We start from the raw sequence: 25,014 nt of genomic DNA on the forward strand, positions 1-25,014 counted from the left end.
ATCATGACACATCCATTGCATTTGTTGAGTACATCTCTGGGCATTGCTGCACCTCATGGTCAATGGTCCACATCATAGCCCATAGTCTCCCACGTTCCATCCAGTGGGCCATGGGAGGACATACAATGTCTGGTAATTGTCCCTGCAGCACTACCTAGGACAACACCAAGTCCCGAAAATGCCTCCACATCTCATCTCTTCCTCCCATTCCCCACACCCAGCAGCCACCATGCCACCACTTTTTCCACACCAATGCCACATTTTCTCGATTACTAACCACAATAGTTCATGAATAGAATATCATTAAGTCCACTCTAATCCTTACTGTATTCCTCCTTCCTGTAGACCTTGGCTTGGTTGTGTCCATTTCACATCTATGTCAAGAGGGGGTTTAGATTCCACATGGATACTGGATGCAATCCTCCTGCTTTCAGTTGTAGGCACTCTAGGCTCCATGGTGTGGTGGATGACATTCTTCAACTCCATGTTAACTGAGTGGGGTAGATGATATTATCTTATTTGTAACAAATGTTCGTTCCACCACAATGTGGTGTGTTGATGGAGGGGAATTGTTTGGGAATTCTGCACATGTGCATGATTGTTTTATAAGTTTACAACTTCTGTGATAAAAATATATATTTAAAAAATAATAATATGGTGGGTTGGAGGAAAACACTACAAATATAAGATAAGGACTATAATTAGTAGTAAGATTTCAACAATTTTCTTTCATAATTTGTAATAAATGTCTCCCGATAATGCAAGGTGTTGGTGGAGGTTTCATGTATGTGACCCCTGTATGATGTTATGCATGTTTGCTTTGTAAGTTCACAAATTTTACTATACACTTAATTGTTTATGTATGTTCGTATATAGATGATATAAAGATAATAATAAGGTGGGTTGGGGGAAAATACTTTGGTAATAATATTTTGACAATGCTCTTTAATCATTAGTTAAAAAAGTTTAACAACAATGCAAGATATTGGTAGTAAGGTGAGTTATGTGAGTCCTGTATGATGTTATATATGTTTGTTCTGTAAGTTCAACACCTTTTACTATACACTTATTGTTTATCTATGTTTATGTATGAATGATATACTTCAATAAATTAATTTTAAAAAAGCATGTTGATAGCTTCTTTCTCTGTAGCATTAGCATTTTAAATTATGAGACATATTTCATATTAAAATCATGTTACATTTAGAATTTAGGCACAATTCTTTTTGTTCCCATTTATGCAGCTGTAACATTTTGTAGTTAAAAGACATAGCTTCTAGTTTTGGGAAAGAATCTAATTTGTTAAAACACTATGAAGAAATCATACAATAACCTATTCAGATGTCTACCTGAGGTTCCTTCCAAATGCCTAACTCAAATCTTTGACAACTATACTAGGTTATGAATACCACATATTAGGTAGCATGGTTAACAAAGATTTCTTAAGACCTACTTAAGGTCTTAAACCTTTTTTTAGATAGACATCAGTATACTCTCTTGAATAATGTTTTGTAGCAGTTTAATATATTTTATTCTTTCCCAACAACCATCACAAATCTCTTACTCCCAAAGTCATGACGTTATTGAGGTTGTCATGCTGAAACCCACAATCTGTGTCCTTGAGCTCTCTTTATGTTGCCTTGAAAAGACATCACAGTACTAGCAGATTGGAAAACATAAAGCACAGCAATCATTTATGATAACCCAGAGGGGTCCAAAAGGCCCAAATTTTCCTGTAACACAAATAATGTCCCTGATACTTCCAAAGCCCCTCCCCACACCTTCCCTTTTCACTGTGTAACCAAATTAATAAAGATGGGATATTGGGTTTGGGTTAACATAACACTTCTCTGTTTTTTCCCTCCCCCAAAATGTGTTCGGTGTCTCTCTCTGATACCCACCATTTAGTCTCATCTCCACTCTCATTGTCCACCTTCTTTCTACTCTGATAAAGTAAACATCTTTTATGATCCCTTTTCTTCTTTTTTTTTCTCTATTCGATATCACTCATTGAAAACGCTTTATTCAAGCTACCATGTGAAATTTCAGGTGGATAAGAACAGGCTACAGCAAGTGAGAATTATTTAGTTGCCCTTCAGCAATAGAGTCCTCTTTAGTAACACTGTTTCTCTAGAAAACCAGGCAGCTTTAACTAATCCAGTGACCTAAGGATTTTTCCAGCATATTATTTGTCAATTGATTGATATCTTTCTTATACCTAGCTGTACAAATTGATCATGTGTTTGTTCTGACACTCTGTCATTAACTTAGGACTTATTTTCCCGCTTTCCCCTTCCTTCTTATGTCTTTTCCTACACACTCAGACTGTTACTAAACTCGTTTTTAAATTATTTAACATTTAAATATGGATTACTATTTAATATTTGGACAGCCTAGATTAATATCAGATATGTATCTTTGTTAATTATCCTACCCAGTATGGAGATGACCACAGAGAATAGTTGTCAAGGATTTCAGAGTTATCCCTCCACTCGACTAATAAAGACATCAAACCCACATTTATCTGACTGCCTGCCTGCATATTTGAAAACTTCAAAAACAACCCTGTCATAATTCATCCATGAAGAATACCTACAGACTAGATATTGGGTCCTGCCAACAGAAACCCTTATCTCCTTGCCAAAGAAGCCTTGATGTTCTTTTTACAGAGGTTACCCAGCCTGACCCTTCTGTTATGGGTCTCTCAAATAATGATGGTTTATTCTTTCTTTAGAGTACCCAACACAGACCACTTTCTCTCTGTTAATCTCAGGAAGAGCTGTGTCACAACACAGCTCTGTTTGTCTAACTTGAATAGTCAGAATGTGGCAGGAGATGTACTTACCTGTTTACTGTGATAATGGGTTTAGGAGGGCCTCACCAATTATTTTACAATTTATAATTTAATTTTAAACTTAGTGTAACAGTTGGATATAATTTATGAATTCCAAAAAAAGAAGGATTTTATTTGTTAACTGGTCTGTTCCTCTGGGCATGATCCAATTTGACTGTATTAGATTCAGCTAAGATGACTTTGATTAAATTATATTAAGATTAACTCTTTGATTCGATCATGTCAGTAGGGTGTAACTCAGTTTAAGTCCCTGCCCCCCTGGTGGGCTTTATGAATGGTTATTCACTCAAGAGGACACACAGAAGAAGATAAGAAGAGAGAACTTTGCCAGTTTTGATCCTGGAGCCCCACGGAGTCTTGAGCCATTCACCTGATAGGTTATACCTGACCTTGTGAAGAGACCAGAGCAGATGAGAAACCCTGGGAGATGAGCCCTATGCCTGTCTACAGGTGAGATCAGAAGAAGCTGGGCCCACGGAGCCTTAAGAGGAAGAAGAAAGGAGAGATCAAGAGAGATTACCCACCATCTTACTTCAAAACATGACAGCTGAGTTTGGTGAGAAATCAACCTTGAATTGGACTCTTTAGGGCTTTGTAACTGTAAGTTTTTATCCCAAATAAATACCCTTTATTGAAAGTGAACAGATTTCTTGTACTTTGCATTAGCACCCCTCTTAGCTGACTAATACACTTAACATAACATTACCTTAAGTGACCTAATTCCCAGAATCATTATCCATTGACAGTGTTTAGATTTTAGCACTTCCTGGGAAATAACACCTCCAAATTAAAGGTAACAGAAATCTAAATTTAATTTTAATTTCTTGAGTATTTTTTGACTAAAAAGTCTCAAAAAAAAGTATAGACATACAATTTTCTTATATTGAACTGTCAGTTGCAATCAAAAAAGCACAAAAATCAGGAATTGGCAGCTGTTAAGGAGAGTGTAGTGAAGTGGGTGCTTGTCTGCATAACACGTTTTTCAGGCTCTGTCCAGAAGTAATCCTTTGTAATACAGAACAGATTTATCAGTACTTGTTCTATGGCCAAGCTAATGCTGTCATATAGATACGATCAGTGCATGTGTGTGTGTATATATATATATAGTTTGTGCACTCTCCTATATATACACACACACACATAGCTTTTTTATTTTTTATTTTTTTAATTGTCTTTTTTAAAAAAGATACATAGATCACAAAAAAGTTACATTAAAAAATATAAGAGGTTCCCATATACCCCCCACACACCCCCACACTCCTCCCATATCAACAACCTCTTTCATCATATTTTTTAGGTACCGAGTAGGGGATTGAACCCAGGACCTCATAGAGGGGAAGCCAGTGCTCAACCACTGAGCTGTGTCAGCTCCCCTGAGTTGGTTTTTGTTTGTTTGTTTGTTTTGCTTTTTGTTTTTTTTTTCAGGAAGTATCAGGAACCGAACCTGAGGCCTTCCATGTGGGAGGCAGGTGCTCAACCACTTGAGCCATATCTGATCCCTATTTTTAATATATGTAGGAATGTGTCTGTATGTAAATGATGGACAGAATTCATTGATAAATATGGTAGTTACCAAATATGGATATAGTTCACCAGTGTGTTCACTAGCAAGGGCCTGATATTAAGCAACGCCCACTCTGGGGTTATATTTAATACCCTCAGTCTGAAGGTGAATGCCATCATCTTGGTTCTACCAAAAAGACAGAATTCCAAACTTAGGAAGCTATGAGTAGTAATAGAGGAGGGCATGCTCTCCTGTTATGACGCTGATGTTGGCTTTGATTTGTTTTACTTTCTTCCCAGCTTTGTGTCCTTGGACATGACCAAGAGTGCCCATTCCCTCCTTTGCCAAATGTTCATTGTATCATTTGTCAGTCTAATCAGGAGGAAAAATGGAACCTCATTATTGTTCATATGTGCATCTCTTTGACTATTAGGGAAATGAGTATCTTTTATGTATTTTTCATCACCTTTCGTTTTTATTTTGAATGTTTGGGTTTTGAAGGCCCCAGTAAATAACACCTCCTTTTCTCTACTGAACAAACCAAACACAACAATATAAAACAAATGGAGTTGCAGACGGAAGCCAAAATGTCAACATTATTACAAGGAGAAGATAATTCGATTATTGTGTGAGTCAAATTGTCCTTTAGAACAGAACCCTAGATTAAGCAAAACTACCCAGTTGACATAGACAGATGATTGCAACTCTACGAGAAAGAGAGATACTTATCGTTCCATTTCTTGAGCTTGCTTCACAAGGACGTAAATATCAGGAATATGGAATTCTTATTCGCTCAGAATGTTGTGAATTGCCTCTTTATATCCTTTGCACCATTTTTTAAAAACTTGCTTATTTATTTCTTACTGATTTGTAAGAGCTATTTTAGATTAGAGATAGTTATATTGAAACAGTTTTGTGAAATTTGTTCTTTTATTTTCAACTTTGGTCTATTGTCTTTCTACCATAGATAATTTCTTTTTGATTTTGGTAACTCTTTTCTTTAAGGATTACGGTTGATGCTTTATGTTTAGAAAAGACTTTAGTTGAAAAAAAGGATGACATTTTCTGTAGGATGAGTGAAAAAGGAGAGACATCATATCTTAGGGCCAAAAGATTTAAGACTGTGGAGAATTAATTCTCTACAATATAACATATTAATTCACTGCAATCCAAATAGGAGCTTGATCAAGTGGGTCTTGAAACCATTTATAGAAATAAGATTCCGTAAAACTCAAGAAAAAAAATATAAAGGATATTTGTAACTGGCTCTTTATTGTGTAATAACGGTATATGCTACCTCCTGTTTTCAGGAAATCACCCACCCCTGGACTTTGAATGGAAATTAAAAAGACACATGTTGCCGTTCACTTTAAAGTTCTTTAAAAATGATCATATCCTCCCTTTAAGTGTATTTCAGTTTAACTTGGCGATTCTCCTCCCTCTAATTGAGGGAAAGGCCCCTCGCTTTCCTCTTCACAGGGAGAGGGCGGAGCATCCTCTGAGAAGCTCACAGTGAGCTGTGCCTGGCCAGACTTGGGGGAGGGGCTGCATTTCACGGGGCCGCAGCTGACGAGAAGCTTCAAGGTAATGGCTGTCTTAAAGCTAGTTATTTTCTGGGGATTTCTTTGGGCCTTGGTGTTAAGGTGAAAAAGAAATTGAGAGTGTTGCCTTGAAGATGTGGGACTGAAATATGACTTGGGGAGAATTGCTTTTATTGTGATGGAGTTAATACCTGATATTTTTGTTTCTCTCGATATTCATAAAGTCAGTGAGAGAATGAGCAATCAAATTACAACATCTAAATTGAGACTTCAGTGAGGCATGTGTATTGATGCTAATTTTTACTTCACTTTCCACGTTTCTGTCTTCATTACAGATTTTATTTTATTTCTATTTTAACATGTAATTATATGCAAAATAAATGTCAATAAAATAATAGACAATACAATTATAAATGTACAGGAACATGGAAAGGGATTCAAATATGGTGTTGAATGAAAACACATAAAAATGTATGTATTTTTTTATGAAGGGTTATAGACCCCTTGTTAATAGTCAACATATCTGAGTGTTTAGATTCCTGTTTTACAAAAATATTTTTAAATCAGTTTCAGCATTTTTAGAATTACCTTATTCCATGATCGTTTTTATAATTAGAAGAGTGAGACACGTAAACACACATAGACCCACAGAGACACACAGGCATACACGCCTTGTCTTTTGTCGATAGTGAAATTTTTCAGCGACCTGATCAAACCAATACCCTGGCTGCAGTGTTGACAACAGCCCTGCATATGTCTTCGTTCCACCTCATTCTTCCAAACCACATGTATGGCGGTGGTCAGCAAGAAACATTTTTTCTATATCTTCTAAGTTTAAGAGTGAAGCAGAAAAAGGGTTTGGTTTCTTTTTAAAAGCAGCTTTAAAAATATAATGTATCATGGTGACAACCGTACAATGGAATGTTATATAGCTTGCAAATAGAAATAGAAATCTGTAATGATTTGAAAATATGTCTGAGAAATTGTATTAGGTTTTAAAAGCCTTTTGCAGGATGGCAATCACCATATTATGTGACTTAAATATAAAAGACTATGTGTGTTCATACAATATGTGTAAACAAATTAGTAAAAATTATCCAACCTACTAAGGCCCAACCTACAAATGGGATTATTTGGGTGGTTGGAGAGAAAAGACAAGCTTTAATATCTATTTAAAAATAACTCTTAAGACATATTTACTCAGTATTTAACAATATCAGAAAAAATTTGAGATAAAATGTAAACGTGGGGGGAAATTACATTTGAAGTTACTCATAAAAAAAATCACATGGAAAATACTTGTTGATAAGGAAAGATGTTCAAACCATGCACTTTAACAGGCTAAAAATCTAGTTTGGAATGATATTTATTCGTCTATATATTTAAAAATATGAATGATATAAAGGATATAATAATATTGATTATCTCTCCAAAATTACACTTTATTTTAGTATATTGTCTCATCTTTGAGTTTTCCGTTGCAAGGGAATTTTTTTATGATCACGTACAATTGAAGGCAAAGACATTATGATCCCTTTTTTTGTGTAACATAAAACAAAACTCTCAATTTGGGAATGGTACAGTCTAGAAATCTCAGAAAGCTGCTGGCTGGGTAGATGTAGTTCTCCCTCTTCTCCCATAAGAAGGAACTGTAGACAAGCTGCACTTCTGGTTCTGGTCACAAGATGGTGCTTGCCATGTTTCCTCAATTTTCTCTAGGCAACCATTTTTTAAAGTGGGCAAACAAAGCAATGAAATATATTTTGTATTAGCAGGCTAGAGTCTATTCACTCTAGAGTATGACTTCATTTCTGTTGAAACAATGTTACATATATAGAAAGAAAAAAACTAACAAATGAAGACTGTTGTGAGGGTTCTACACCTCATGTTTTCCTGAGAGACATGATTTCAACCTATATCAAATAGCATACTGTGTCACAGAGAGCACTTCAAATTATAAGAAGAAAAATAAACACGGCATCTATATCATGATTGAGATTTCGTCTTGTTTCTGTGTTTCAAAATTACATGCCTGCTAGACAGTTGGTATGGAAATTTCTTTAGGCCTTTCCTACCCTAATTCGTGTGATTTTCTGTCTTTTTTTGGTACAGCCTAAGTTAATTTCAAAGAAGCATGTACCCAAGATAAATTGCATGTGATGCAAATTGAGCCCCAGAAGGGCAGTGCAGCTACAGAAATGCAGAGCAGGGTAAAGTCTCTGCTGGACAAACATTTGTAGTGAGATTCAAGACAACCAGTTCACAGGACTGAACCTGTCAACATCCACGTATCATTGGGTAAGGCTGTTCCCATTTTACAAAACATTTCATGTGAAATAATATTAAGTTGAGAATATGGAATCAATTTTTTCTGCTTCCTGTTCTGCCGCCATAAAATTTTAAAGAATTAACTATGTTAAACTCTCATAAAGAAATTATGCAAATGGATGAATTTTAGGTCTCAGCCATCTGCCTGGCTATTAAGAGATCTTTGAAAACTACTTTATACAGTACATTGTCATAAAGCCTTTCTGAATCTCTGACTACTAAGCGTATCCTTTTAAATACGTTATTTTGTTGTTGTCTGTGTCCAGAAGACATAGGACCTAGTGTCTGTGTCTGACTGCCTTGGGCATTTAGGGCTACATTGATAGTTTAAAAAAGTGAAAAGAGGAGTCCCATAAAATACACTTCAAAATACCTTCAAATACCAAAATATTCAAAAACACACATGGTGTCCCTGACACACTGCACACCCCTCCTTCCCACCCCCCATCACACACACATTTCTTAATATCTAGCAATTAAAACAAAGGTTAATAATGGGGCATTATTAACCTACTTCTCTTTTTCTTGAATTTTTATTTTCCCCCAACCACCATATGTATCTCTGTCTGATGTCCAGTATTTATTAATCCCTTTTTGTTTGTCTTATCTATTTTTACTGTCTACCTTCCTTCTTCTTTGATAGAAGTAATTCCTTTGCTTATTCTCTTTTCCTGTGCTTTTCTTTAAGTGAGTATCCTCTTGTTTCACCCTGTCAAATTATTTTGTCAAGTTTCCTTGTGTGTTTTCAGGGTTTTCAGGAAAAGACTATTTATTAGCCATAAGGCAATAGCAGTCTTTTCAAAATCTCTAATTTTGTTGTAAACTAATCAAACACAGATCAGTGATCTAAGGATTTTTCTAGATTATTGTGTTCAATGATTGATTTCTGATATAAAACTAGATTACCAATGGATAACATGCATATTCAGATCCTCTGTGGTTCATTTTGACTTCTTTTCTTCCTTTCCCCTTCGTTATATACATATCTACCTCTTGCTACACATCTGGGTTGTTATTGAATTTTTAAAAACTATTTTAACATTGTAATGTCTTTTGATATCTCAAAGTGCCTGTTGTCCCACTAGTCATCTACTAAAGTTAGAACTGGGTCTCAAACCCATGTCCATATGTCTCTCTGTTGGTCTATTTGAGAACTTCAGACATGTAATGACCTTGCAATAATGTCTATCTGAGAAACTCTTAAGTTCAGACATGGGTTCTGTAACAGTATTGCATATCAGTTCACTAAAGAACCGATAAATGCCTTTATTCAGAGTGGTAGCAGAAATAATTTTGGTTTAGCCTGTACCTATGGGTGTCTCAGAGAATTGGGGGAAGGCTCCTTTTTTCTGAAATTCCCCAAAGCAGACCACAGAATGGTATTTATCTTTGATAATCTCAGAAAGAATACAGTACTATAGCTCTGTCTCTTTTGAAAGCTTAGAGTGTAGAAAGCTTGGACTAAACTGATGATTGGGTTGTGAGGTCATCATTAACCTTACATTTATTTTATTTTTAATTGTGTTTCCCATTCCTTAGTTATATGAATCTTGACTCCTAGCAGCTTTACTCATTGGCATTGTGTATATTTTAATATTTCCTCTAGGTCACAGGTTGGTATTTATTACAATTTGTGTATCCATTCACCAACTTTTATTGTCTTGTGTAAATAGCTAGGAGTAGGATTTCCATATTGTATAGTTGTATGGTTAAGTATATGTTTAACTTTATAAAAAAATGCCGAACTGTTTTCTAAAGTGGTTGTGCTAGTCAGTATTTCCACCAGCAATGTGTGACAGTTCCAGTTGCTTTGCATTACTGCTAGAATTTGACACTATAACTCATTTTCTTTTCTATATTATTCATTCTTATAAAGGTATTTGTGGTATATTGTAGTTTTATTTGCATAATCCTAATCACTAAAGGATGCTGTTGAACATCCTTTCAAATGTTCATTTGCCATTTATGTATCTTCTCTGGTGAAGTATCTATTTTAATTGTGCATTTTTATTAGGTTGTTAATCTTATTTTTCAACTGCAAGAGTTCTTTATATATTCTGGATGAAATTCCTTTATCATATCTGTGTTTTACAAATATTTTCTCCAACTCTGTGGGTTTTCTTTTCATTTTATTTTCTGGAGGGCAGATATTTTTAAGTCCCATTATAAGTTTTTATGGTCCGTGCCTTTTTTGTGTCCTAATAAATCTTTGCCTAAGCCAAGATCTCAAAGATTTTATACTGTGTTTTCTTCTAGAATTTTATAGTTTTAGGTTTTACATTTAGATCACTAATGCATTTTGAATTATGTTTTTTTTTTATGATTTTAGCTAAGGGGTTGAGATAAACGTTTTCATATTTGTATGTCCAATTTTTTCAGCTCTGCTTGTTGGAAAGATGATCCTTTCTCCTTTTAAGTATTTGGGCACCGTTGTCAAAATCAATTGACTGTATTTGTTGGTCTATTTGTGTTCTACTGAGCTATTTGTCTATCCTTATGCCCGTAAAACTACGTCTTAATTACTGTAGTCTTGAAATCAGGTAGTGTGATTCTTCCAACTTTGTATTTTCTTCTCAAAATTGGTCTGTCTATTCTAGTATCATTTGTTTTTCCATATACACTTTAGAGTCATCTTGTCAATTTCTACAAAAAGCCTGCTGGGATTTTGATTGGGAGTGTAATGATTCTATAGATATGTTTGGGGAGAAGTTACACCCTAAAAATAGTGAGTCTTCTAACCAATGAATGAGCTATATTTCTTCCTTTATTTAGATCGTCTTTAATTTCTTTCATCAATGTTTTAAAAATATAGCATATATCTGTTAGATTTATTTTCCTTAAGTGTTTTCTGTTTGCCGATGCTTTTTTAAATAGTGCTGTTTTTATTTTCAACTTCCAATTTTTATTGTATAGAAATATAAATTATATCTTTGGTTAGTCTTTGGTGGAAGGTATTTCCTTGCTCCTTCTTAGCAATAGCTAACCACTGCTTGCTACTTGTGTGGGATCCTACGCCTGAGAGGGTTTCCTGCCCCTTGTCAGGGACAGCAGGCTTTGCTTCTGTTTCTTCCCCAGCAGTAGTGGGACCTTTGATCTGGGGATGGGACAGTTTCCTGTCTGCCTCTCCACAGCCAGATAAGTTTTGCCTGGTTCCAGAGGAGAAGATTTGCTGCTAGTGTTTAAGGTTTTTGCTTCCCATAATAGAAGGATTTGGGAAATCATGTGGTGCTATGTGCTTCTCTCCCAGCTGCAGCTATTGTTTCTTGCAGACCTAAACTAATGTCCGTGCCCTCCTTCTGGCTCCTGCTTTTTCCCCAGGCTTTTTTTTTTTTGTGAGCTGCTGGTTAAGAACACTGGAAAAGATCTTGGCAGTGGGTGTGTAAGTGTCTTAGGTTCCCAGATTTTCCAAATTGTTGTACTAGCCCATGATTTTCCTTTAAGAAGTCATTAAAATATTATCTTATTTTTTTTTCCCACTTCTACGACAGCCATTTCTTTTGCCATTCTCTGCCAAAGGTGAAACCGTGCATACATATGCCCTGTCTCTCCTTAAAAGAAGGGGCTCATCACCTTCGGAATTCAGTTTGCCTTACTTCTCTTATGGACTCAAGTAAAGTTATGGTTTTGTAGATTATCTTGATTTTTTTCTTTGTTAGATTGTGAGTGGCATTCTCATATGGCTTTTTACAACGTAAGTGGAAGCAGAACTGGTGTTTTTCAATGATATGTGTTGTGGAGGTTATTTTTGTTTCTTTGTTATTAAATATATTTTAGGAAGAAACATGGTTTCTAAAGCATACTCCTAAAAATTTGCTATATATAACAGTTATTACATTTTCCATTTAATTTTTATTTTATCAAATTATTATACATTAAAATCATATTTTAAAATATGACAGTGAGAATACAGAAATGTCTCACCTCCCCTAAAACTTCCTTGTGCTATCCCTTTAATCACAATTTCCCCCACCTCTCACTCCTGCCAACTACTAATCTGTTCGCCATCACTACATTTTTGTTTTTTAAAAATGTCATAAAAATGAAAGCATACAGTACTGTGGTACATATTCTAAGGTGATACCTTCCCAAAGAGTCATGCTTTGTACAGTACTCTCTCAATGACTGTGTGATTTGTTTCTAACCAATAGAATATGACAAAGGTGATTGGATGTCACTCCCATGATTGTTAAATTATAAAATACGTTGTCTTAGCAGACTGGAGAGACAGAAAAAGAGGGAGAGGGAGAGGGAGACAGAGAGAGAGTGAGAAAGAGATCCTCCTGTTGGCCTTGAAGAATCAAGCTGCTATGCTGTAAGCTGCCTATGGAAGAGAGTGACATGGTAGGGATTTAGGGGTGGCCTCTAAGAGTAGCACCCAGTCGTTGGCCAGTAAGATGTTAGGGCCCTCAGCCATGTAGTTGCAAGAAATGAGTTCTTTCAACAATATGAATGAACTTGGAAACAGATTCTTCTCTAGTCAAACCCAGATTACAGCCTTTTGAGACCCTGAAGAGAAGATCCTAGATAAGCCATGTCTGACCAGAGAAATTGTGAGAAAATAAATCTTTGCCATTTTAAGCTCTTAAGTCTGTGGTAATTTGTCATGGCAATAGAAAACTAATACAAGTATGTATCCTTTTGATACTGGCTGCTTTCTCTGGGTATAGTTTCAGATTCACTCAAGTTGTTACATGTAAAATTAGTTTGTTCCTGCTTATTGCTGAGTTGTATTCCATTATAAGGATAAACTACAGTTTACCCATTCACTCTATAAATGACATTTGGGTAGTTTCCAATTTTGGGTGATTATTAATAGAGTATCTATAAATATCTGTGTCCAGGTTTTTGTGTGAACATACTTTCATTTCTGTGGAATACATGGTTAGGAGTAGGTATTAGCCCTCATATTTAGGTCTGTGATCCATCTTCAATTAAATTAAATATGGATTTAAGAAGGGATCAAGATTCTATTTATTTTCATAATAATCTCTGCTTGTTCCAACACCTTTGATTGAAAATACTTTTCTTCCCTCATTAAATTTAATTGGTGCCTTTATCAAAAATGAAATGATTGGGAAGCGGTTGTGGCTCAATCAGTTGGGCTCCTGTCTACCATATGGGAAGCCCTGGTTTGCATCCCGGGCCTCCTTGTGAAGGCAGGCTTGCCCACACACTGCGGAGAGCCGCCCAGCCCACGTGGGCCACGGAGCGCCACCCAGCCCAAAAGCACCACAGACACCCGACTCAACAAGGTGATGCAACAAAAAGGGAGACAAGCAAAAAACTCAGAAGAGTGCAGCAACGGACACAGAGAGCAGACAGCAAGCAAACCACAAGGGGGCGAAGGGAAAATAAAATAAATATAGACACAGAAGACTGCACAGTGAGTGGACACAGAGAGCAGACAGCAGGCAAAAATGCAGCAAGCGGGGGAGGGGGGATAAAAAAACATCAAATGGTTATATATGTGTGGGTCTATATCCAGATTCCCTTTTCGGTTCCATTGATCTATTCATCTATCTTTACATCAATATCACATTCTCTTAATTACTTATGTTTTATATAGTAACCTTTGAAAAATGGAAGTACAAATACTCTAATCTTTTCTTTCTCAAAACTTTATTAGGTATAGCATCTTATATTTTGTAAATGTTTGATTTTCTACATATTATCTGAAATCTTCATATTTATGCCTTCCTGTTTTATATTGTCTCCCACCATGATAATATAAGCTTAATGAGTCAGGGTCTCTTATAAATCAGTCTGTCTCCAGTGGCTAGAAAATTATCTCATGAATAAAATGAGAAGTGAATAAATACTTGTTCACTTAGTGCATGGAGTTTGACAACAAAAGGGACCATTTTTAAAAATTTATCCCAGCACTGAAATAAGAATTGCCTCCAAAATTCTTGTGCAGTTTTGTCACAAACACACATGACAGAAAGAATTCTAAAGTGTGGAAAGGATACCTCAAAAACATTTTGAGGGAAGCGGACTTGGCCCAGTGGTTAGGGCGTCCGTCTACCACATGGGAGGTCCGCGGTTCAAACCCCAGGCCTCCTTGACCCATGTGGAGCTGGCCCATGCGCAGTGCTGATGCGCGCAAGGAGTGCCGTGCCACACAGGGGTGTCCCCCGCATAGGGAAGCCCCACGCGCAAGGAGTGCGCCCGGTAAGGAGAGCCGCCCTGTGTGAAAGAAAGTGCAGCCTGCCTAAGAATGGTGCCGCCCACACGGAGAACTGACACAAGATGATGAAACAAAAAGAAACACGTATTCCTGTGCCACTGACAACAGAAGTGGACAAAGAAGACGCAACAAATAGACATAGAGGAGACAACCGGGGGGCGGGAAGGGGAAAGAAATAAATAAAAATAAATAAATCTTTTAAAAAAACATTTTGAAAGTTTGTATACCCAAGTCTCCATGAGTGTGATTCTGTCTGTCTCTGATATAAGACTATAAATATGGCAAGTTAGATGCAGACTCAGATATAGTATTCTCTTTTAAGGTCCAGTTATTCCTAGGACACAACTATTTCAAATTCATTAATTCATTTACCCATTCATCTAACACATATTTATAGAGTATTTGCCCTTTACAAAGAAGTATTATAGACTGTACCTTAGTTGTTAAGAACATGGACTCTGAAGTCTGAGTACCTGACTTCAAATCTCCTAGGCTATGTATTCTCTAGATGACCTTCTAAAACTTAATTAACCTCTATAATTACTCATTCAAAAAATGATATCCACCTAATTAGGATTTTGTGAGGATCAAGGGGGATGATGTATATAAAGCACTTTCAAAGTGCCTGATACATGGTAAGGTGAAACACTTTGTCTTCTATTATCATTCTCATTATTAAAAATATTACCATTGTTATGCTGAATAAATCAGTTAGGGTACTTTCTTCTATGAAATAAACCACCTGACTATTAAATGAGATAATATGTCAAGTGTTCAGAATAATGCCTGGCATATAGTAAACTTTTTATATGTATTAGATACCTTTGCATATGATAAAACAATAATAATATGTTAATTTATTATTATTTTTCATTCTTCTCCTCCCTATTTCTACAAAACAATGAAATGTAAAACATTATCTGTGTAAGTACAATTTTCCTTTACATTTTGTTTAGTAAATGGTGAGGTGGTATCATATTTCCCAATTTACATACAATAAATTAAAAAGTATAGTTATTAATGTAAAGATTGTATTTTATGTGTGCTTGTTTTTTCCATACATATGAACTAGAAAACAGAATTTGCATTATAAAATATATAATATATAATTGAATAGATCTCTTCATTTAAATAAGATGGGTGTAGGCTGGGCCCCTTAATGACTCCTGGAACAGAGCATCCTCCCCACTCTGGTAACTTGATTACTTACATAGTTCTTGGACATCAGCAAAACAAACTTTTATTGGGCTTAGCCCCTGAGTTTTAAGGATGTTTACAGCATGAAAAATTTGCATACCCTAATTATTAAAGTCCCAAATAATACACCAGCCCAGAAATGACCTTCATTAATTTATTGGCATTTATTATTCCAATATTAATGATTATATAAAGGTGGATTTTAACATTTAATTTTTAAACATACACGTACATTGTGTGGGGTGATAAAACATGCTGTATGATACAAATGTCAAATAAACATTTCACTCCCAAATACTATTATATCCAAAATTAGTATTAAAGATACTAAAAATTAGCTTTTCTAAGTTAAATCTGAATTCTAAATTTAAGTTGAACAGAGGAGAATCTTGATTTATAAAATGTGCAAAATATATATTAGAGGTACAAATAAAGAAATGTCAATAAATACATTTTCCCCATTTTGAATTGTGAAGTTAAAACAACATAGATGAAGGGATTGCCAGTTACTCACAAGGGTATGTGAAATAGGCTCTTTCCTGCCAAACTAGTGATTTTCAACCTCTGATTAGAAATATCCACATTTGTGAAGAAATCTCTGAATTTTTCCAGAATTATTACAGAGACAAACTGAACAAAAGGAGAGACATACCACGTCCTGGAAACAGAAACATTAATATTATAAAGAAGTCTTCTCTTCCAAAATGTGTATGGTTCAATACAAGCCCAGTCTAGATCCTTGGAGGTTTGTTTTTTTGTGTGTGTGGAGATTGACCAGCTATGTAATAAATTCACTTGTAGAGGAAAGGTACCAGAAAAAGAAAGAAAAATATGTGAAGCATATTTAAGTTTAGTCTTTAGTCTATGATAGTTATTAGCCATCTCTTTTTTCCCCAAGAAATCACTCACCGGAAGGGTTTAAATGGAAATTAAACAGAATGAAATAAAATGTTGCCATGTCATTTTATAGGTTTTAATAAAGGAATATGTATAACCTTTAACACTTTAAAAATTTAACCTGATATTTCTCCTTCCCCTAATTCAGTGAAGGGCCGTCTGCCTTCTTCTTAAGAGGAAGAGGGTAGAGTATCCCTGAGAAGCTCGCAGTGAGCTGTGCCTGGCCAGTCTTGGAGGAGGGGCTGCATTTCAGGAGGCCGCAGCTGACAAGAAGCTTCAAGGTAATGGCTGTCTTAAAGCTAGTTATTTTCTAGGGTCTTTTCAGGGTCCTAGAGTAAATATGAGAAAAATAGATGCTGTAGTCTTGGAGTGGTGGGACGGGTGGGTGATTTTGAGAGAATTTCTGGCGTTTTGAAGGTTTTAATCCTCTGGAATTTTTGTATATCTCAATGTTTTTAAATGTCCACAGTGCAAGAAGAAGTGATCAGATTACAGTCTCTATATTAAGACTTCAGCGTACCATGGCTGTTCATACTAATTCATCGAGGTGACATTCCACATTTCTATCATTGCTAGACATTATGTTATTTTTAAAATTTTAAACATTTATTAATTTACACAGAAAAATAAATAGCAATATTTGGCAACATGATGGAAAATACTCCTATAAATTGATTGACATACTGAAACATTATGCATCTGTCACATGTAAATGTAAATGAGCATGGAAGCATCAAAGAACAGATTGCGTGAAAAACATTTTCAGATAATTTGAGCATGTCTATATGTGTGATTAGAAAAAATCAGGAGGAAATTAAACCCGCTTGTTAGCAGTTGGCATTTCTGTGTGTCAGGTTATTATTTGAATATTTTAACCTATTTCAGCATATTTAGAATTTTTCCCATGGTTATTTCTATAGTCTTCAAAGAAAAATGAAGTTTAAAATTGCATAGCAGTTTTGCTTTGGACGCATAAATACACATGGACACACACAGACACACAGGTGTAACCCCCTTGTCTTTTGCCGATAGTGGAATTTTTAACTGACTTGATCGAGCTGATACCCTTTTTGCTGTGCTGACAAGAGCCCCGCATATGTCCTCTTTCCACCTTTATTCTTCTGGAACACAGGTATGGTTGTGGTCAGCAAGAAACATTTTTTTGTGTGTATTCTAAGTTTAACAGTGAGGCAGAGAGAGTGATTTATTTTTTAAAGTAGATTGAAAGATAGGGTATGGCATGGTGACAGTCATACATGGAATGTTATATAGCTGGGAAATAGAAAAAGTAACTACAGTGATTTGAAAAGATGTCTGAGAATTTGTATTAGGTGTACAAAGCAATTTGCAAAATGGCAAGCACCATATTATGTTACTTAAATATAAAGGACTATGTATGTCACTACAATATATTATGTTAATATAATAGATGGAGCCAAATATGGAAAAAACATATATCTGCCAAAACATAATGGGATTATTTATGTTATTAGGAGAGATAGGGCAGGCTTTGCTGTTCTCTCTCAAAAATATTATTCATATGTACTTATTTTTTATTTTTATGTAATCAGGGAAAATGCCAAGGTAAAATGTTACAAACTTGGGGAAAATCTAATTTAAAGAAATTCATGAAAAATCATGTGGAAAATTCTTATTGATGTAAAATAGTGTTCTAAACATCCTCTTGAGTCGGGTAAGAAGCTAGTTGGAAGTGGTATGCATTCATCTATATATTAATATATAAAAATTCTTGAACTATACATAGAAAATATTGATAATATCAATAATGCCTATTTGTATAAAGCCCTACTACCTTGGGGTTTATCTTTGTGTATTTTTTAAATTTTCAGTAAGATTCTAGATGTTTTATAATCAGAAACATTGTATGTGAAGACTTTATGATTAATTTATGTTCCTACACAACAAAACTCTTAGGCTTGGCATAGAAAATTATAGAGGCCTGAGAAGTCTGTTGGCTGGATGGCTCTAGTTCCCATCCTTCTTCAGTAAGGACCTGAGTGTCTGCAATTCTGAAGAACTGCTCACAAGATGGTGATTGATAGGTTTCCTAAATTTTCTCCAGGCTCCTTAAAATATTTTTATGAAGTGGGAAAACAAAGCAATGAAACATATTTTGTAGCAGCAGACTATGAGACAATGTAAAGTTTGATTTCAACTCTGTTTTTAAAAAATGTTCTTGTGTAGAAGAGAAAATCCCACATGAGGACTGATGTGAAGGTACAAACAGAAACCATTTTTTTAAAAAGGTGCTACTACATAGTCTGGCCCAGAGAAGACACAAGACAATTGTTACTTCCCTTCTCTCCTGTCCCCATCTCACATTTTTCCAGAGAGAGGCAATTTCAACATGAACCAAATAGCATACTGTTTCCAGAGGGCATTTCAAATCCTAAGAATAATAAGGAAAATATGGTATCTACATAATAAGTGAGATTGTATTCCTGTGTTTCAGAATTATATATTTGCTAGAGTTTTGTTAGGAAAATTTCTTTATGCCTTTTCCACTTGATAGGTTTGATTTCTTCTTTTCTATTTTGGACACTCTATGTTAATATCAGAGACTCATATGACCTGGGTAATCTTCATGTGATGTCAACTGAGCCCCAGAAAGGCAGTTCAACTACAGAGGCAGAGCTGAAGAAGCAGTTGAAGTGAGAATCAAAGACAACTGGCTCACAGGACCAGGCCTATCACGATCCACGTGACATTGGGTAAGAATGCTCATTTTACAAAACATTTCATGTTAAAATATTCTGAGAGCTTCCTATTCTGTGACAAAAGCATTTTTTTCTTTTTTTGTCTTTATTTTTTAATGTTACATTCAAAAAATATGAGGTCCTCATATACCCCCCACCTCCCTCACCCCACTCCTTCCCCCATAACAACAACCTCCTCCATCATCATGAGACATTCATTGCATTTGGTGAATACATCTCTGAGCACCGCTGTACCTCATGGTCAATGATCCACACCATAGCCCACACTCTCACCCAGTTCACCCAGTGGGCCATGGGAGGACATACAATGTCCAGTAACTGTCCCTGCAGCACCACTCAGGACAATTCCAACCTCCGAAAATGCCCCCACATCACATCTCTTCCTCCCACTCCCTACCCCCAGCAGCCACCATGACCACTTTCTCCACACCAATACTAATCACAGTAGTTCATGAATAGAATATCAGTAAGTATCCATCTCAAAATCCTCAAGATTGGGGAATGAGCAATGGACTAAAGTAGAATTATTATTCTAATATAGACTTATTATTATTCTAGCAAAGAAAGAACTCCTTTCATTGATACAAAGGCAGTGGCCACCAGAGGTTATGAAGGATTGGATAGAGAAGAATAGGTGTAATATGGAGGAATTTTCGGGACATTGGATTTGTCTTGCATGATGTTGCAGTGACAGATACAGGCCATTATATATTTTGTCATAACTTACAAAATTGTGTGGGACAAAGTTTAAACTATAATGTAAACAGTAGTCCATGGTTAGTAGTAATGCTTCAATAAGGGTTCATCAATTGTAACAAATGTACCACACTAATGAAGGATGTTTTTAATGTGGGAAAATGTGGGAGGGAGAGGGAATGGGGCATATAGGAATCCCTTATATTTTTTAATATAAAATTTATGTAATCTTAAGCCTCTTTAAAATATTAATTCAAAAAATCATGTTAGGTTGAGAATTTGGGTACAATTCATTTTCTTCACTGTTCTGTAACTATAAAAATTTATAATTAGAAATCATAAAAGAAGGTACTCAGGTGTCTCCTAAGTTTATTCTTTTAAGAAGGTAATTGTGTTGTTGTTTGGGTCCAGGAGCTTCACGCCCTGTTATCTGTGTTTAGCTGCTTTGCAAGGACAGGGATGCACTTACAGCTTAAAATTATAAAAGTGTGCATTTAGCCGAAACAGTATTTTTCAAAGAGTTCTCCCTGGACAAGTTGCCTTAGAATCATTTGATAACTTATTAGAAATGCAAACTTTTAGCCTCAGTCAAACTTCCTGAACAAAAATCTCAGAATGAGACCCAGAAAACTAGTATTAATACCTCCAGATGATTCTGATACATGTTGAGTTTAGATGCCGATTGCCCTAAGGTATAACATTAGGAGCACAAAAGTAACAAAGTATCCATTGACATAGAGTCCATCACACATCACCACTTGCCCCCACCTCTCCTCCATGCACATTCCTTCATTATCTTTCAAACTATGGGCAATAATAAGGGCAACTTCTTGGATTTGAGGTATTGTAAACCACTTTAGAAATTCTAATACCTCACCCTACATTATACTTATTATACTTCATTTTCTACCTCTGTCTGATGCCCCACTGAGCATTGTTTTTTCATTTCTTCTATGTTCACAATTGCTTAACTTATGTTTTGGCAAAAGAATTTTATTTGATGATGCATTTCTTCTTTTACTTTCCCTATTCTAGTGTATTCCGGTATTGTCCCATTCAAACCACGTGTTCAAGCATCCTTGGAAAATTAGGTTGAGGAGAACAGACCACACCAAGAGTAAACTCTTTGTAGTCCTAAGAGAAAAGCAGCTTCATTAAGAATATTGCTTTTTGTAAGAACTGCATTTGCAGTGGTAACAAGAGCTAGCCAACACCTCAACTTCTGATAACTTCCTGGGATACAAATATAAATCATAATGGATTTCAGGTATGTCCTTTGCAATTGGAAAGACCAGCTGTGGCCAGCGAAAGTTTTGTCCAGATCAGAGACTTCAGCAAACAATAAGAGAAAAAAAACATTTTCCCTGGAAGTTCAAATACTCTCACTAGATGAAAAAATTCAAGTGGAAAGCACAGAAATAAAGATCCTAAATAAGTCTCAAATTGAAGACATTGTTTCTTCACTGGTGACACAGTCAGAGACCAGTGCTATACCTAGAGAGGTATCAGCCTATGAAAGATCACTTAAAGTGGCTCTGGATATTCTGAATGAGAGAACAATTTTGAGCCAAGTAAGCATTTCAGATGAAGTCGAGACCACTACACTGTCTCAAGATATATCACAAAAGCAATCTTACTCACCCCATCACAAAAAGTATCGGACTCACAAAGAAGACTTACCAAAGAATCCTGGAGAAAGTGAAAATCCAGTATCCCAGTTCTCTTTAGAGAGTGATGATTCCATGTATAATGATAAAACACAGGTGCACGCAACCATCAGAACTATTCCAAGTGAAGTAGAAGCAAAGTCATCAGAAAACTCAAGTTGGTGCCAAAGTTTGCCTTCACTTTCAGAAGATGATGATGAAAATGAAAGCAAGAAAAAGAGTGACATCTCAATAATTATGTCCTTGAATTCCACAATCAAGGAGGAAGATGCATGTGTTAAAGATGAAAAATTAACTCCAATTTTGCCATCATATATGCTTACTGCACCCAAAGCTTTGAAACAGGAGGCACAAGACAACTGCCCTGAAACCCTGGTTATTTCTTCTGAATACTCTAACTTTTCAGAGAATATTGAGGATCCTGGAGAGGGTCCTTCCAATCCGTGTTTAGAAGCCAACCAGAATCAGCATTCCATGGAATCAGAGACGGGTGCTGTGACAGCCTCTGCTCAATGTTCATTGGAAAACCAGTTTTCACTTAGTGCCTCTAACCATGACCTGGATTATTCATTCCTTCTTTTGAATAATGAAAGAAATCTTCAAAGACCGGATGTTGAGGAGTTTGAGGAAGAACAAATTTCTGACAAGTCAGTGCATTTAAATCCCATTGATGCTTCTATATTTGATGAAAATGAGGAAGATGAAGAACTTCCACGCTTTGTTTTTCATTATGAGCCACGTTCGTTTGAAACAGGAATGATGGTCTGGTTTAAATATAAAAAATATCCATTTTGGCCAGCAGTGGTAAAAAGCATCAGGCGAAAAGAGAAGAAAGCAAGCGTCCTTTTTGTTGAGCCAACCATGAATCCTGCAAAGAAAGGCATTAGAGTGCTTTTTAGAAGATTAAAGAAATTTGATTGTAAAGAGAAACAAGCACTAGTGGATAAAGCAAGGGAGGATTACAGTGAAAGTATTGACTGGTGCATCTCACTGATTTGTGACTACAGAGTTAGAATAGGTTGTGGTTCTTTTGCAGGTTCTTTCCTTGAGTATTATGCCGCTGACATCAGTTATCCAATTAGGAAAGCAATGAAACAGGATACCTTGAGGGACATTTTTCCAAAGCTGTATAATGAAGATAGTGTGGAACCAACAGTCGTAACTTCCCAGACCAAGAAAATGTCCTTGCAGAAAATTCTCCCTGATCGGATGAAGGCTGCTCGGGATAGAGCCAACAGGAACCTCGTAGATTTCATTGTGAAGGCAAAGGGAACAGAGAACCATCTTATGGACATTTTAAAAGGCAGGAAAGGGTCCAGGTGGCTGAAATCATTTTTGAATGCAAATAGGTTCATGCCTTGTATTGAAACATACTTTGAGGATGAAGATCAGTTGGATGAAGTAGTAAAATATTTACAAGAATTCTATACACAAATAGACGAAGGAATGCTGACTCTGATAAAAGATGATAAAATTAAATTTATCCTGGAAGTTCTTCTCCCAGAAACAATCATCTGTTCAATTTCTGCTGTGGATGGATTAGATTACAAGGCAGCTGAAGCAAAATATCTAAAAGGTCCATCTCTAGGCTGCAGGGAAAGAGAATTATTTGATGCAAAAATCATATTCGAAAAGAGACGGAAACCATCAACAAGTGAAACTCACTAAATCTCTTGAGAATGCAAACCATAACAGGGAGCTTTCATAAATATGAGTAAAAGAAAATCTCCAAATATTTCTAACATGTAAACATTTTCTGGAAATGGAAGACTTTGGGAGAATGTGCTCACTTTTTCGAGTTTTGTTTTTTGGTGAGTGTGTGCGTGCAAGAACTTTAGGATTTGTGGGTAGCACTACATCTTCATTTTCTTTCTCCTGCTTCTTCAAAATCAGTTATATTAACATATTTCAGCAGTTCTACTCTCCCACACATTTTTAGAAAGCATAATTCCTAAATTATTTTTAAGGCAAAAGTACTATTGTGTTTTATGACATCTTTGCGTCTATACTGCATAGTTAAATACAGTGTGTACAATCATTTTCATAAGAAAAATGCACTGGTATCAGATATTAAGCAAGATAATTAGAAAAAAGTCTAAAAGAAACATCAATTATATATATTTTTGCTTAATTTTTATAAAATGTTGGGTTTTGTCTTAAGATAGTTGAATTATTTTTCCTGCCATGCATATTTATTTTGGAAAAAATATCTCTGAACATAGAACCAAAGATAGAGATTCTTTACAATATAGTATAACTAACTGCAATTAGTTTTGCAAGAAAACAATCTGTAAAATTAAACATAAAATAATGGATTACCTGCATGAAGTCGATATGTGTATGAATGACATCGCAGCACACAGAAAATCATGTTAGCGCCTTATGCAAGATTGTTCACACTACAGTCCTCTGGAATTCCATTTATGGGAGTGTCTATTCTTCACTGGCAGAATGGCTTCTGAAAATAGACTTTTGGATGTCTTTGTAACTGACAATGACTGGATATGCTTAATAAATATCTCTGTCCCCATGGGGAAGACAGCTAGATTGTATTCATGGTTTGGTTGTTCTCTAGACCTACGAGCCCAGACTGACTGTTAGGAGCCCATTTAGTTTGTTAATATCTGTCAGAAAATCAAGCACTTTGTTCTGAGTCTTATATTACCAAAAACGTAGACATTTTGTCTCAAACCAAGTATATTCTATTCTCCAGCTTATTCATAGTGTAGCTCCAATTGATTGCAGAAGTGTAAATGCTGATTCATAAGTCAGCCCAGGCTGTTAGAAGGCGTAGATTGACTAGGATATGTGCATTGGAAATGTCTTATGGAAAAGACCCCATTCAGTTAAATATGGCAATCTCTGAATATGGTTAAACATACAATTAAAAGTTAAAATCTGAAGCCAATGAATTGTTTGTCCAAACTTGAAATAAGATCTTTTGTGAGAACAGATGTTAGAAAGCTACTTTATTTAAAAACTTGATGTGAAAAATAAATGCTAAAGGCTTAAACTAAACATGGCTGCTTTTTTTTTTAACCTCTCTCAGTGAATTACCTGCCACTCACAGGCTCTTGTTTGTGTTCACATGGCCACATGGATTTGTAAAATTTTCAAAAGTTAGGTGTTGTAATTTGCAATAAAACGATTGTATCTTTAACCTTGGACTTTCACTTGATCATATATTAGAATGTGTAGGTACATAAGTGGTGTGTTTGTAAATTATATATATAATATATATTACATATAATATATATATAAATAGTTTGGAATTTTTGCTTGTTATAGTTGTCATCTTTTAAGGCTCATTATGAATTATCTTCTCATTCTAGATAGATATTCACTTTTCGTATTATTTTAGAAGAAGATCTTCCAAATTGTATAAGTTCTAAGTCCCACAGAACC

General features: G+C 35.6%; 1 protein-coding gene across 3 annotated transcripts; it reads left to right on the forward strand.

The window, feature by feature from the left end:
- The first annotated feature begins 5,832 nt into the window (after positions 1–5,832).
- Positions 5,833–24,627, forward strand: PWWP3B (PWWP domain containing 3B). Of its 3 annotated transcripts, none has more exons than XM_012530921.4 (7): positions 5,833–5,942; positions 8,012–8,197; positions 16,657–16,789; positions 16,978–17,055; positions 17,541–17,640; positions 19,088–19,240; positions 20,978–24,627. In XM_012530921.4, the coding sequence occupies exon 7, from the start codon at positions 21,199–21,201 to the stop codon at positions 23,275–23,277; it is 2,079 nt and encodes a 692-aa protein (XP_012386375.1). In that variant the 5' UTR covers positions 5,833–5,942; positions 8,012–8,197; positions 16,657–16,789; positions 16,978–17,055; positions 17,541–17,640; positions 19,088–19,240; positions 20,978–21,198; the 3' UTR covers positions 23,278–24,627. The 3 variants fall into 3 exon arrangements, with proteins under 3 accessions (XP_012386375.1, XP_058148170.1, XP_004473370.1); XM_058292187.2 differs by having other exon boundaries at positions 5,837–5,942; positions 19,042–19,240; XM_004473313.5 differs by lacking the exon at positions 16,978–17,055 and having other exon boundaries at positions 5,837–5,942.
- The last annotated feature ends 387 nt before the right edge of the window (positions 24,628–25,014 follow it).

The sequence above is a fragment of the Dasypus novemcinctus genome, chromosome X (assembly GCF_030445035.2).
Source record: "Dasypus novemcinctus isolate mDasNov1 chromosome X, mDasNov1.1.hap2, whole genome shotgun sequence".
In the NCBI taxonomy this organism is placed as follows: domain Eukaryota; kingdom Metazoa; phylum Chordata; class Mammalia; order Cingulata; family Dasypodidae; genus Dasypus; species Dasypus novemcinctus.

What these genes read in the sequence shown, in the direction of transcription:
- PWWP3B (XM_012530921.4), top strand. Translation starts at nt 21,199, where the DNA reads ATGGATTTCAGGTATGTCCTTTGCAATTGGAAAGACCAGCTGTGGCCA.